Source organism: Saccopteryx leptura, chromosome 3, assembly GCF_036850995.1.
Source record: "Saccopteryx leptura isolate mSacLep1 chromosome 3, mSacLep1_pri_phased_curated, whole genome shotgun sequence".
Classification (NCBI taxonomy): domain Eukaryota; kingdom Metazoa; phylum Chordata; class Mammalia; order Chiroptera; family Emballonuridae; genus Saccopteryx; species Saccopteryx leptura.
This window is the reverse complement of record NC_089505.1, coordinates 355405933-355419491: the sequence shown is the minus strand read 5'-3', so window position 1 is coordinate 355419491 and position 13559 is coordinate 355405933. Positions and strand designations below refer to the sequence as shown.

The following is a 13559-nucleotide window of genomic DNA, read 5'->3' as shown; positions in this document are numbered from 1 at the left end:
GAGTTGAGAACAGTGTCCCAGCCTGCCTGTGAAGACTGGGCAGTAAAGGAGGGGAAATTTACGGTACAACCTTTTTCTCTGGTTCTATAGACCCACCCACTCGTGCTTGTATATTCCACAGCCCACATTTCAAAATAGACCCAAAGATGCAAATTGTTATGGGCTTCACCCATGTGTTGGTAAGCCATCGCCTGCTGGTTACAGCTGTCTTTCTTCCCAGGGCATTCGGCCTGCAGGCATCAGAGCGGCTGAAAAGGAGCAGCTGACCTGGAGTTCTGAGTGTTAAAATGCTTTATTACCAGCTAGAGTTAGGGACAAAGCTGAGCTCCTTCCTGGTGGCTAATTCTTTTTAAAACTCAGATCTTTAAATCAACTTTCTAAGTTGATGATGTTTAAAACTACTTACCAATGTTTTAAATTACTAGCTTATTCTTTATTTTCACTATTTAATTCTGGACTGTGAGTAAATATGTATGTGTGTACACACACACACACACATCTCCATGTCTTTCTTATAAGCCTGTTAAAACTTAAGAAGTGACTTTACTGAGTATTTCTGTGGTCATCATAGTGGTTGAATATTCATTAACTCAGGAGTCGTTCTTAACACCTTCCCTCCCCTCCCCTCCCCTCCACCCCCACAGGCGCCTTATCTTAACTCAGTTGGTTTTCTCCCTCTCCACTATTACCGTAAACTTTTTGGTGGCAGGTATCACTATCTTTTGTCTGGATTACTGACATTGTTTCCAAACTGATTTATTGTACCCATTCTTGACTCTCCCCAATTCGTACCCACATGGTACAGAGATTAATGCTGCAAAATCTGATTAAACGTCCACCTGCTTAAGCTCCTTTATGCCTTTCCATTGCTCCTAGGATGAAGACAATACCACCTAATGTGACCACTGAGGCCGCACACGAACGGGCCTCTGAACCTCTCCTGTCTCGTTTCATTCCAGGCTAACTGTGGCTTTCCCTGCACGAGTCAAGTCGCACTGGCTGTCTTTTCATCTCACGGACGGACGTGCCGAGGTCCATTCTCACAGATCTTTGTGCATCCTGCTCCCTCTGTCTAGGATCTTTCTCTCCTCTCTCACCTCATTACTCCCATTTCACATCATAGCGCAAGCAATACTCCGCAGTCTTCTCTGACCCTCCCTCTTAGATCAATCCTGAATTACAGTAGTCCCCATTGTCTGTGTTTTTGTTTTCTAAAATTGCAGTTACATGGGATCATTCATGGCCTGGAAATAGCAAACAGGAAATTCCAGAAATAAACAATTCATACGTTTTAAATGGTGTACCTTTTCCCATTTTCTTTTTTGTGTCTATTTGATGAAGATGGAGGAGGCTGTGTTTGGTTCACCTCCTTACATAATACCTGTGCCCAGAACGGTGTTTGATACACAGTAGGAGCTAATGGATATTGGTGTCATGAATTAATAGTTTTAGAGAGCTGAGATGGCTCTGGTATAAGGGCTTGTGCTTAGCTAGATTCCACTGGGAGTTAATAAAATGCATAGACATTTACAATATAAATTGAAGTCATTGAAAGATGCTACAGTGTTGATTTCAGCTCTCAATTGTGTAATAACGAATAGCACAAGCCCTGTTTGCCTTTGAATAGGCGTGTGCTATTTCTCCACTGGAGAATCCCCTGAGGACACAGATTACTCTTAGAACTTTGCATCTGTGGTTTCGACCCCTAAGTGGTGTCTACTTTATTATACACATTTGCAGTCTTGGATTGCAGAAGCAGTTGAGCCAGCTTGTTTCTCTATTAGCTGTTAGAATGTTCTGCTCAATTTAGATTGGCAAAAGACCGTCCCATTTTCATTCTGAATTTTCTAATAGCCCTCCACCACAGCGGAATTGAAAAAGCAAGACTGAGACTCAGAAAGTTTTAAACTAGACTAGGAAGAATACATGTAGGCATTGTCTTCTGACTTTCCTGGAGCCTGCGCTGCAGTTGTGGCTAATTAGGTAACTACAGATACCACTGACAAATTCAGGCCATCAGTGATTGTCTAACATCCTAGTCTCAGAAGTCTTCTGGGAATGGTGTTGAAGGCAAGTCACAGCATGTTAATTCTGCAGAATGAGGAACTGGATATAGATAAAGTTCGAATCAGTTCATGAACATTTTGTAATTACAGCAGGAGGCAAGAATGGTAACCCTCAATTACATCTCTTTCGGATCTCACTGTTAACCTCAAGCCCTCTTACCTTAATCAGAGCTTGGGAACAAGGATTCACAGAACCATTTCATGAAAAGGTAGACTGTGCATTTGTATAAATGCAACTACTGTATTGCAATTAAGCAATACACACACTGCTGCTTTGTACCACCAGCAAAGTAAATAAAAGGCTGTTCTGCTGCTTTACGGGTTGGAGATGATTTCCATGGAGGGGCAGACACGGTTTGTCGTGAAGAGATCTAAATTTTATACTAAATGCTATTCATAATATATTAAAATTATATTACGAATTAGACTGAGCAAGTCAACCTTCAGGGCATAAGCACAAACCCAGACTAATTTATTCTAACGCTCAGTTTCTCTAAATGTGGTCCTTATATTACTGGCACCAGAGTAGCCTATTGTGCAAGTTCTTGTCTGGCCCCCCCAAACCCTCCTCCCTCTCCCCACCCCCCAGCCCCGATGAATCAGAATATTGGGGAGTAAGCCATGGGCATTGGCATTCTACACAGGCTCCCAGGGTGGTTCTTATACTCAATAAAGCTTGGAAACCAGGGAGGGATTTCTAGGGCCTGAGCCTGTCAAAGATTTGTTTCTAGTTGTGGGTTATCTTCTGCCAGGGGGCAGTGTTTTCTGAAATACAGCTGGATTAGGAAATCATACTGGAAGTTAATTTTCGTCTTTCTCAGGCATTTTCTTGATTATGGACCCACTCATGGGTGACCTTCTGCCAAATCTTAAACTCCAGAGTAGGAAACTTTGTAAAATTTTTAAAAATTATTGATTGATTTTAGAGAGAGAGAGAGAGGAGGGAAAGAAAGAGAGGGATTGATCTGTTGTTCCAATTATTTATGCATTTGTTGGTTGTTTCTTGTATGGGAACTGACCGTGGATTGAATCTGAAACCTTGGCGCATTGAGAAGATGCTCTGACTAATTGAGCTACTCGCCCAGCGCCTGAACTTTCTTAATTTGATTTTGTTAAAGAACATTTTGGACTACATGTCAGTCATTTTAGTTGAGTTTCTAGACCTATGCATTATCAGACTTTTTGATTTTCTCAGTTTTGGACAATGAGAGGTATTTGTATTTTTTCTTGAGAGGTAATTGTATTTTGTAGTTGATTTGATGCCCAGGGTAGGGACTTTGATCATCTTCCTGAGAATTAATATACAATGATATCTTGTAGTAAAATTCTGGTGAGCTATGGTTAGATGAAGTGTGTGTGTGTGTGTGTGTGTGTGTGTGTGTGTGTGCGCGCGCGCACGCGCACTGTGTATAAATATATGCGTCCGTTAATGAATTCCACATGCACATGACCCGATGGAAGATAAAGTTCTTTGGCAGAACGGTGAACAGAAATAGTGACTGAGCTCAGTCCTCTTAGATAATTGGTAACAAGCACTGTACAGAAGCCAACTCTGGATCAAATTGGCTCTGACACTCAGGGCTTTTTCTCCCTGCACAGCTACTCTGCATGTCAAAAAAATTAATAGATGATGTGCAGCTTCTGAGTCTAATTTTGTTTTCAAGGGGAGCCTTCATTATCCTCAGGCTGAGTTTCCACAATCAAATGTCAGGCAGACTTGACGGTCCTCGGACGCCAGCAAGCGCTGGGGAGGGTGGAGAGACAGGGAGGCCGGTTTCTAAGACCATTTGGAGCTCGGTGACATCCGATGCGGTCCCCAGATTGATAAACTTGGTAGTTTCCTTTTTCGTTGATAGTGTGACTGTACAAACAAGCCTGCATCTTAAAATTTAATATAAATTGTAGGGAAAAAATTTTCACATGGGGTGAACGTTTTTCATAAGCCTCTCTGAATACCCGACTCCAAATCATTTCAGTATGGCACACAGATGAGAGCAAGAGCCTTCTGTAAAATAATTCAAGAGCCTGCCATCTCTCAGGAGTGCACAACTGCAGGGATTTAAAAAAGGCAACTGAAAGTTTGCCAGTGTTTTCTTTTTCTCAATGAGCTGTTACTAAACTCCAGAATATGTAACGCAGCCCAAGCCTACTGTGCAACCCACTGGAATAAACAAGTTCTTGCTTTTGCGCTATCCTGTTTTCTTTAAGCAAAACCCCTGCTCCGCTGCATGCTGAGTGACGTATTTGTTTATGTACACGCATGTGCTCTATGTGAGAATGATGGCCACTGGCCTGGCAGACAGAAACCTCTCTCATAATGAATCCTAAAAGCATACAAAATTTTAACAACTTTCAAGTTTAGAAGGTTTGATTTCTTTAGCAGCCTCCTGGCTGCCAAATAGCTTAGTAAAGAAACTTCAACACTCACAAGAGCCTCAAAGGATGATAATTTAACTGGGAAATAACTAAAGGGAATAATAATAGTTCTTTAAAGCTAATTTTTTGTACCATCGAGTGTTCCTTCCTAAATTCAATCACTAACAAAGCTTCCCCATCCATCCCGCCCTCCCCACCCCTCCCCCCCAAATAAGACAAGCTGACAGTTTTTTTGGAGAAGGGGAGGCAGAAACTGAAATTATTTTGTCTCTCCTCATAAGACAGAGGACTTTCTGCTGTTTAGCTAGCATTCCCAGGGTTGTGATAAAAGTTACTTCTCTAAACTCTCGCAAGAGGGGGTAAAATAATGCTATCTCTTGCGTTAGTTACAATCTTGGGAGGTTTCTTCGTGAGAAATATCTGAGGAGCCAGGAGTAGCCGAGAATGTGACGATAGAGGCAGGTTGTTGAAACGGCCAGAAAAAATAAATACATGAGAAAGACCAGAAACGTTATTAGGTTTGTAAATTATAAAACTGCCCTTGTTTTTTTTTTTATTTTTAAATAAAGTCAGTGAGGTTGACAACACTGAATAACTACATTATAAACCTTCAAATCTTAAAGCCCTTTCCAGTTTCATTTTTATCGAATAAAATCAATTTGGGTTCTTTTTTTTTTTTTTAAACACAACAAAACACCATGTTTTTGTGAGGGAAGGAAAATGAACATGAGCTGTTATTGGCCAGAGCAACACAAGAAACCCTCATGTTAGCAGAGGAAACCACATGAAAGTCTGTGTGTTAGGGGAGGGGCCGATAAGGGGGCGGAGAGAAGGAGGCTGATGTTTCCAGCCTCTTCTGCTCCCAGCTGCGATTTGTGAACAAAGTGTGATGAAATCGAGCTTTGGACAAATCAGAGCAGCCTGTCAACCTCCCAGGTGGGATTACTTGTAGTTAATAGACTGAGCTCAGAGCCCCAAAAAGCAGTGCATTCAGTGTAGGCATAGAGAACACGCTGCACAGGCTTTCCAAGAACCGTCTGCCATGGCACGGAGCAGCCCGCTCCGGTCCTGTCAGGTAGGAGGAGAAGGGTGCAATGACAGGGGACAGGCTTGGTCTTCAGAACCTGTTCCTGGTTCTGCTTGCCTTTTGGTTCGAAGAAATGAAGAGAGCACTTTATGGGTGCATTTTGGGAGCTGTGGGATTGGGCGGTGAGATTGAAGTCATTTGTATTACCTCCCTGCAATTTCATTTAGTCTTGTCTTGCTGCTTTTGACAACGCAATTATCTCTTCATTCCCTTAGGTAATATCCCTGTTCACTTTTGCTATTGGAGCCAATGTCTGCTTGGGATTCATAACAAATCGAATTAAGAGGGCAGAAGGCTGGGACGAAGGCCCCCCTACAGGTAAGTGTAGCAACGATCTGCACTTTCAGACTTGTAAAAATATTACACACTAGGCAAGAAAGTCATTTTTAAATAGTGTTGCAGTAAAACTAATTTAGTCCTTGATTTCTTCCAAATAAAACCATCTGTGGATATCATTCAGGTGAGATATGGTCTTAATTAAAGAATATTTATAATGGCTTCATGATAACTGGCTATTTAGATCTTTCTACCCTGAAATTCCTAAGTGTTAAGACAGAAATAAAAACTCCTGTTCATAGACAAATAGAAGTGGTGAGAACAGGTGCTGGCTTAGTATTGGAAATAACGTGGCTCTGATTTATTGTCATGAGGTACTGGATATAGTATTTACCTTCTGACCCATGGAGAAAGGGGAATGAGGGTTTGAAAGGCAGTGAGCTGACTGGATGACACTTCCGAAATGTGCAACAAGCCGATTAAGATTTACCCAAACTGGGGAACACAGAAAAGGAAGGAGTTGCTTAAAACTTGAACTCATTGTTTTATTTTTTCTTTTGGCATCAAGAAAGGTAAGTTTTAACTGCGCACCTTGACTTAACTAATGGAGCTGAACTGAAAGTGTTTCCTCTTACAATGCACTGTGCCTTAAGCAGTGTGGGAGTTCTTATGAAGGAGCTCCTTGTGCAGACAGGGGTGGGGGGTGCAGGGAGCTTGACTGACCAGGTCTTAAGTAATGAGTTGGTTAATTTCCTGGTAATTGGAGCCGCTGATGGTTTTACAAATACAAATTACATATTAAGTCATGGGTACTCTAGGGGGCAATGTTTTCTTGACTTTCCCTGACGTCTCAGCGTGTTTGTCTGCCTTCCTATGAAGTCTGTATTTCTGTTTCTGGACCTGCCTACTCGCAAAGCCTATTACCTGTCTCTGTTTGAGCCAGCACGAGCTTTTATTGACCAAATTTGGATACCTATGTTGTTGGAATACTAAGTCTTCCTTACATCAAGTCAGTGACTTTTGTGTCATGTCAAAATTATAGAAGTTGTTTAGTGAGTCAAAGTGTGTGTGTGTGGGTGGGGGGGGGGCGTTAGAGTGAAAAGGGAGAAACCAAATCATAGCAATTGCACCCCCAGGGAACCAAATAGACAAAATGAGTTGGGGAGAGAGGGGAGTGGATCACTGGGCTGGATAGTCTCATTTTCATTGGTAACAAATGCTCTTTTCAAAGACCTCTTTTTTTCGTTCCACACAAGTATACTCCCATTAAAACGCTGACTAACTGCACAGACTAAAGGTGGGGACCTGGTCTTTAGTACAGTCACGTGGCCAAGTTAGCAGCTGGACAGCCCACCACGGGTTCTTTCCAAGGCACCCTCAAAGGAACTCTTTCCTGTTTTTTATTGATATATCACTTTGGCTAAAACTGATATTAAAAGTTGTTTCCTTAGTGAGTATGTAAAACCCAGCCAACTCATTATTTTCACAGTCAACGTTTTTGGGAAAACAGTCATGCAAGTCCGGGACTTGGCATCCTGACCTCAAATAACTTGCTGTGTGGTCTTGGGCAAGTCACTTGTGGAGACTGTTTCCTTAGCTGTACGATGAGGAGCAGGTCTAGACATTTTTCTGACTTTTCTACTGAATTAAAAAAAAAAAAGCCTTGGTCTACCTATTCTGTTTTGTTGCCTCTGAATTTATGTGCTTTCTACTCGAGAACTTTTAAAAGTGCAGACCAGATTTATTAATCCTTGAATATATTTTTGCATATAATAAATTATGTCCATGCATTATAAGAAATGGCTATAAGAGCTAATGAAACAGTGCTACTTCTGGGAAAATAATATAACATATTACAATAAATAAATCTAAGTGATCTTAAATATACTATGATGTATTTGATTCTTGATTTAATGAAATTATCTATTATTTTAGGACTCTATGGTATCTTCTAAAATGGTTGATGAGTGGAAATTCTACCTGCATAAAGTTTGGTCTTGGGACACAGTGCCACTTAAGTCTGAGTTTTGGATTTCGGTATGCGGCCAATAATTTTTCTATTGATATAGCTTGCCCGTTGTTTAGACAGGACCGGAGAGATCCTTTTGAAACTGGGTAAAAGCATCATTCAGAGACTTAAATGTAATATGCACCTAGACGGGTCTCCCAAGAAGAACACATGTGGCTGGTTATTCTGTCAGCAAAGATTTCACATCAGAAAACACTGGGTGAACTTTTATATGCATATTAGAACAAGACACTAGGAAGAAAGGCAGCAGAGCCTATGTTCAACAACACATTTATGTTCAAAGAAATCCTGGGAAGCTCAGTGCTTTTCAACTGTTTCACTAAATATAGTGGGAGGAGCACAAAGGGTGTTACTATACGACCAGCTTCGACTGGCCGGAGCAAAATCTCCCATTCATAAGCATGCAGTTGCTTCTGGTAAATGTGGTTCCTCCGAGATCTTAACAATAGCTGAGAGCATTCTACCCACAGGCAGCCCCTCGCTGCTGTACTATGGACTGGGGTGTGCGTTTCAAGGCTGTGGCAGCACAAACAAACAGTTATAATTAACTAACCAGCACACGTGCTGGCTGGATTTATTGCTAGGACCTAGTGATCTACTGGAAGTCATGGTGGAGGAAGATGGTCTTCTACCAGGTCACAAAAGATCTATCGATTCGTTAGAAGACATGACATGAGCAGGGCTAGTCATACTTCTGTTTGGCAAATATAACAGGCGATCAGGTCAATGAGATGGCTGAAATACACTCTCAAAGAAAATGTAAGTAATAAGTGCAATTTAGTTTGAGGGAATTTTTGTCTCATACATACATTTGAGGCAGCCAGTTTGATTCACCTTAAAATGGCAAGAGAATTGATGTGTGTACAGGTGTGTGTGTGCACTCATGTACACGTGTGCTAATGGTGTGACGGTGAGGTCTGTTTTACTGGAGTGTGTGATGGATGCTCTTCCAGTCTCCAGATGAAAATGGAGATATAAGCACCTGAAATATAAGCAGCTTAGTGCTTGAAAGGTGAAGAGAAATTCATCAGCTTGTGACGATCTGGCTAATAAACTTGAAAGCTCATCCCATTCATCATCCTTCTCAGTGGCTTGAACGTTTGAAAGTATGTGAAGGTGAATGAAATTCATGGGTATAGCTATGAAATGCATTTCTCTAACAACTTTTCAAGCAAAGCTTTTTCTTGTGAATCGTGGAGAAACCGGATCATAATAACAGGAATGGGATGGTTCACGTTCATTTGATAGCTTTGGGAATCTCAGTTTACAATGAAAACGAAAAGCTGTTTAAACGATGGGCTAGTAATACATTGGTAACTGGGTAACTGCAAAGCTGGCAGGTCTGTCAGCCCTACTCTGCAAGGAAAACTGTCTCGTGACGTCATGGGACTTCATGTTAGACTTAGTGTAGAAACCACAGTCCAGTCAATGGACTGAAATGACCTGAATTTGACTCTAGGGAGGACACAGATTTCTTAGCTCTTTGTTACCTGGAGCTTTGGGGTAATGATTTTTTAGTTATCTTTAAACCATACAGAATCCTCTATCTTGTTTACAAAAACAGACATTTCAGTCTTCAGTAGAGTTCAACAGAGATTCTTAAAAAAAAAAAGATTTAATTTATTGATTTTAGAGAGAAGAGAAAGAGAAGAGGGGGGAGCAGGAAGCATTAACTCATAGTTATTGCCTCTCATATGTTTCTTGACCAGGCAAGCCCAGGGTTTCAAACCTGTGACCTCAGCATTCCAGGTCAATGCTTTATCCACTGTGCCACCACCGGTCAGGCCATAAATTCTTGAATCAACAAAAAAAATCAACAAATCTTCCAAAATCATGTCCAAAAAATGACATCTAAAATAAGTCAAAGCCTATGTAAAAAATTTTAAAAATCATTGCTAATAAAAAGAATACTATAGTTCTATTTAGATGAGCTACAATTTTTAGCTAGGTTTTTGCTAGCTCAAATTAGGCCTAGAGATCTGATTTTCCAACCAAAAAAAAAAAAAAAAAATGCAAGTAATGTTGCCTCTCTCAGAAAAGATTTTTGAAAACAAAACGCCACACCAAAGCTGAAGACAATCTAAGGTGTTAGGCAGATGATAGAATACTTTATTTATCTTCAATCATGTTTGAAGATGAGTGCTTAAATTTTTATTTTATCGATTTGACAATATCTGGGATTTAAAATGACAGTGTTTCACTGTCTAGCTGCAGGTTTGCAAATCATTCAGACTTACACTACTGACTACCATCACAAATGCTATCGGAGTGGCTTACAAGTTAAATTCAAGTTTTTAATTTTTCAAATTGAAGTTTATAGACATCTGTTTCGTTGTAGTTTACGAGGTCTTTCCACATGAGGACACTGTAATTATAAGCACATTGAAACTACAGGTGTTTGAAAACTTCCCAGGTGGACCCACTGTATTTATTTAAAATATTGTCCAGGAAATCTGGCCCAGCAGCTGTGAAGAGGAGAGAACAGTGGAACGGGCAGGATTGGGTGTTTTATGGAAAGTGGTGTATTCAGGGAGCAGGCCTGTAGGTGAGCGCAGCTCACTACGGTATGAGGTCAAAAGTATCGACAAAACAATGACAACTTTAAACAAGAAAGAGTGACCAGGAAGAAAATATTATCTACTTCAGAAGAGGCCTAGGACAGTGTTAATTTCTAGAGTTGGGCAGCATCTTGAACGTCATCTGTGTTCTCTGCCTCCTTTTCCTGACTTTTATACTTCAGACAAGGTTGGCATTCTGTTTCTTTAAAAAAAAATTTTCTCATTGATTGAGTGAGAGAGAGAGAGAAAGAGAAAGAGAGAGAGAGAGAGAGAGAGAGAGAGAGAGAGAGAGAGAGATGGGGGAGAGAGGAGCATCAACTCGTTGTTCCACTTAGTTATTCCATTTAGTTGTGTATTCATTGATTGCTTCTTCTATGTGCCCTGACCAGGAATTGATCCAGGGACCTTGGCGTTCTGGGACAATGTTTTATCCACTGAGCCACCCGGCCAGGACTGGGAACCCATTCTGTTTCAGTCCTCTTATAGAAGGAGGGAGCACAACCCCCATCAGTAACCAAAGTCAGAGTTTTATTTGCTCTTTCTTTCAGGAAACATTCCAGCCGAGAACCACGGAAAATGGGTAGAGCAGATAGGGTGCTATATCTTAGACACCAAATTCAAGACCAGACAAAACTTAGAAGGAAGAATCTTCCAGCTTTGGGCTGAACTAACTGTTTTCATACTTAAATATGGCCTCTCTCCTTGGCCATCATCCAAATCTGAACATTTCTGTTTTGCAGGGAGATTTGGAGAGAAATATGACTGGGAGTCCAGGATGAAGTAATGTTTAGGTCACAAATCTTGCCATGAATCAGGTTCTTTTCAATAGTCTAATTGAATTATCAGTTATATATTTTTTTCTATATAGATAGCATCAGAATTCTACCACAGAACCTCTGTATATACACGGTAAGAGGGTATGTTTTAGAAATAAAGTCTTATTTAAATAAGTGAAAATCATTTCACCTGGTTCTATCAGAAGTATGAATTTGGAGGAAATAAACCATGTTCCGCTTTGATGTTTTTCAAAATTATGCTACTGTGAAAAATAAGGCATGCATAACATTGTTTTTATGCATATCATTATGTACATACATGCGGGTTTTAAAATTTGAAGTCCCTATTTGCTATAGACCTGTCACCTTTAAATTTGAAGCCTCTGGAACTAATTTGTATTTTTGAAGTAAAGTAACATCATTTAAATATGTAATTAAAAAGACAGCAATAGAATTTAGATCTCATAAAACTATTGGCAAATGCCTTGGATGAAATTCCAAACCTCCGTCACACTTCTTACACATTTCGGACTTTATCTTTTTAAGGGTGTTTGTTGTTGTTGTTGTTTATAGTTCCTCGTTAGTTCTGAACTTTTATGGACATATCAGTAATGATCTAAGGCAAAAAGTATGAGATACTAACAAGTTTATAGATCCTTCCATTTTTATCACGCCTTGCAAATGATCATAGAACCAAGGTGCTCACATTGATAGTCTCTTGGTTTAAATTAGACAAAGGAAGACTTTACAGACTCTAGAATTCAGATTTGTAATAGGGCAGGGAATCCTTCCATATTTGGCTATTCACTCTGGAACAATAAAAAAAGAAGTCCTAAAATCTGTCATGAGCCTCAAGTGGGGAAAAGGACCTGGGACTCGGGCGTGGCATGAAAAAGCCAGGCCATGGTGGAGAAGTGACAGTAATACAAAGCAAGCAGGGGTTGGACCTTGTTATGTGCAGGGGCAGACATGGCCCTGGAAAGGCCAAGGGCATATTTTTTTCACTCTACCATTTTATTTTATTAAAAAAGATGTGGCAGTTCAGATTCTTGGAATTATTGGATTCAAAGTGGCACATGGCTCAATCTCCCTTCCCATGTTGATTCCTGACTCTGTCACCTGAATCCACATCAGCCAAGAGTGAATTTTGAAATCTGTATCCCTAATGCACACACACACACAGGAATTCACTCTGGTATGAAAGCTCTTGATGCACTACTTTTTAGGAGATACATCATTGCACTATGAGTGTAAGGGCAACTCTTGCTCAACACAGCTGTCTTCAGTTTGAGCATTTTGAAGAAGGGTTATAATTGATAGGAGCCAGCTATTGGTAAGAGTCATTATATATGTGTCCAGCTCATAGGAATGGATGCTACTCAGAATTTATTAGATGACTGTTGGAATGATTCTATCTAAGGAGTACCCTTAAAAAAATAGTTCAATTATAAACATTTGCCTTACCTTTATTTTTACTATACGACTTCCTGTATTTTTTTCTCTTTCACATATCAATCCTGCCCTCCACCCCCACTCTGGTTTCTTATGGTCCAGCGTGCACTCTTGATAGGTTGGCCAAAGTCAATAGAAAAATGTGGTTTATGAACCAGAGGTAAAGCATTGCTTTGGAAACCTGACATTATTTCCTAAACTGAACTGGTGTGGTTTGTATGTATTTCAAGATCCCAGAATCAACCATGCAAAAGCTTTTCACATCTCACGGTCTAGTGAATCTGTTTGCTTTGGTTGAACCGATCTGATGCCATAAAAGCTAAAATGGGGTGATTCTGACTTCAAAGAGGACAGAGGAGTGAGGTTTGAACAGCATGTTCAGATAAATGGGTTTGATGAACCTAGAAATGTAATTCACATCTGTTCCTTTCTGTGCCTCTGTGTTTTCTTGATTTTAAAAGTTATGCATACTGACTATAAAAGAATTGAAAATTTGTAAACATGTAAATAAAGAAATAAAATTACAAATAGCATGTCATAAATAACACATATTAGGATATTTATGTGTAATACATATTATATAGTATATATTTTATATACATATATACACATGCATATATTCATACATATATGAGAGATGTAAGTGAATACACAAACAAAAAGACATTTGTAAAATGTCTTAGAAATCTTAAAATACAGAAAAGTAAAAAGTCTACTTGCCTCTCTCTTCCTCAGTCATTTTCACCAGATGTAATTTCCATAAAGATTTTATTACAGAAAATAAAAGGTTAATTATATCTGCACTTTTGGAAAAGTTACATATATGCACACTTTTCCTAGTGCCTCTGCCCCGACTCTCTCTCTCTCTTGCTCATTGCTAACTCTGGCACTGTTTTTATTTCATCTTTTCTTTATTGTTTTTATACTTTGGTTATATAT

General features: G+C 39.8%; 1 protein-coding gene across 4 annotated transcripts in view; it reads left to right on the top strand.

Moving 5' to 3' along the window:
* ENPP2 (ectonucleotide pyrophosphatase/phosphodiesterase 2) overlaps positions 1-13559 on the top strand; it is a 104710-nt gene that overhangs the window by 21556 nt on the left and 69595 nt on the right. For 3 of the 4 annotated variants that reach the window (XM_066379400.1, XM_066379399.1, XM_066379402.1), the window contains exons 1-2: positions 5368-5517; positions 5745-5847. In XM_066379400.1, the coding sequence (XP_066235497.1) occupies positions 5485-5517; positions 5745-5847 (136 nt within the window). In that variant the 5' untranslated portion in view covers positions 5368-5484. Of the gene's footprint in view, positions 1-5367; positions 5518-5744; positions 5848-13559 lie in introns of those variants that run through there. The other variant, XM_066379401.1, reaches the window with a different exon arrangement.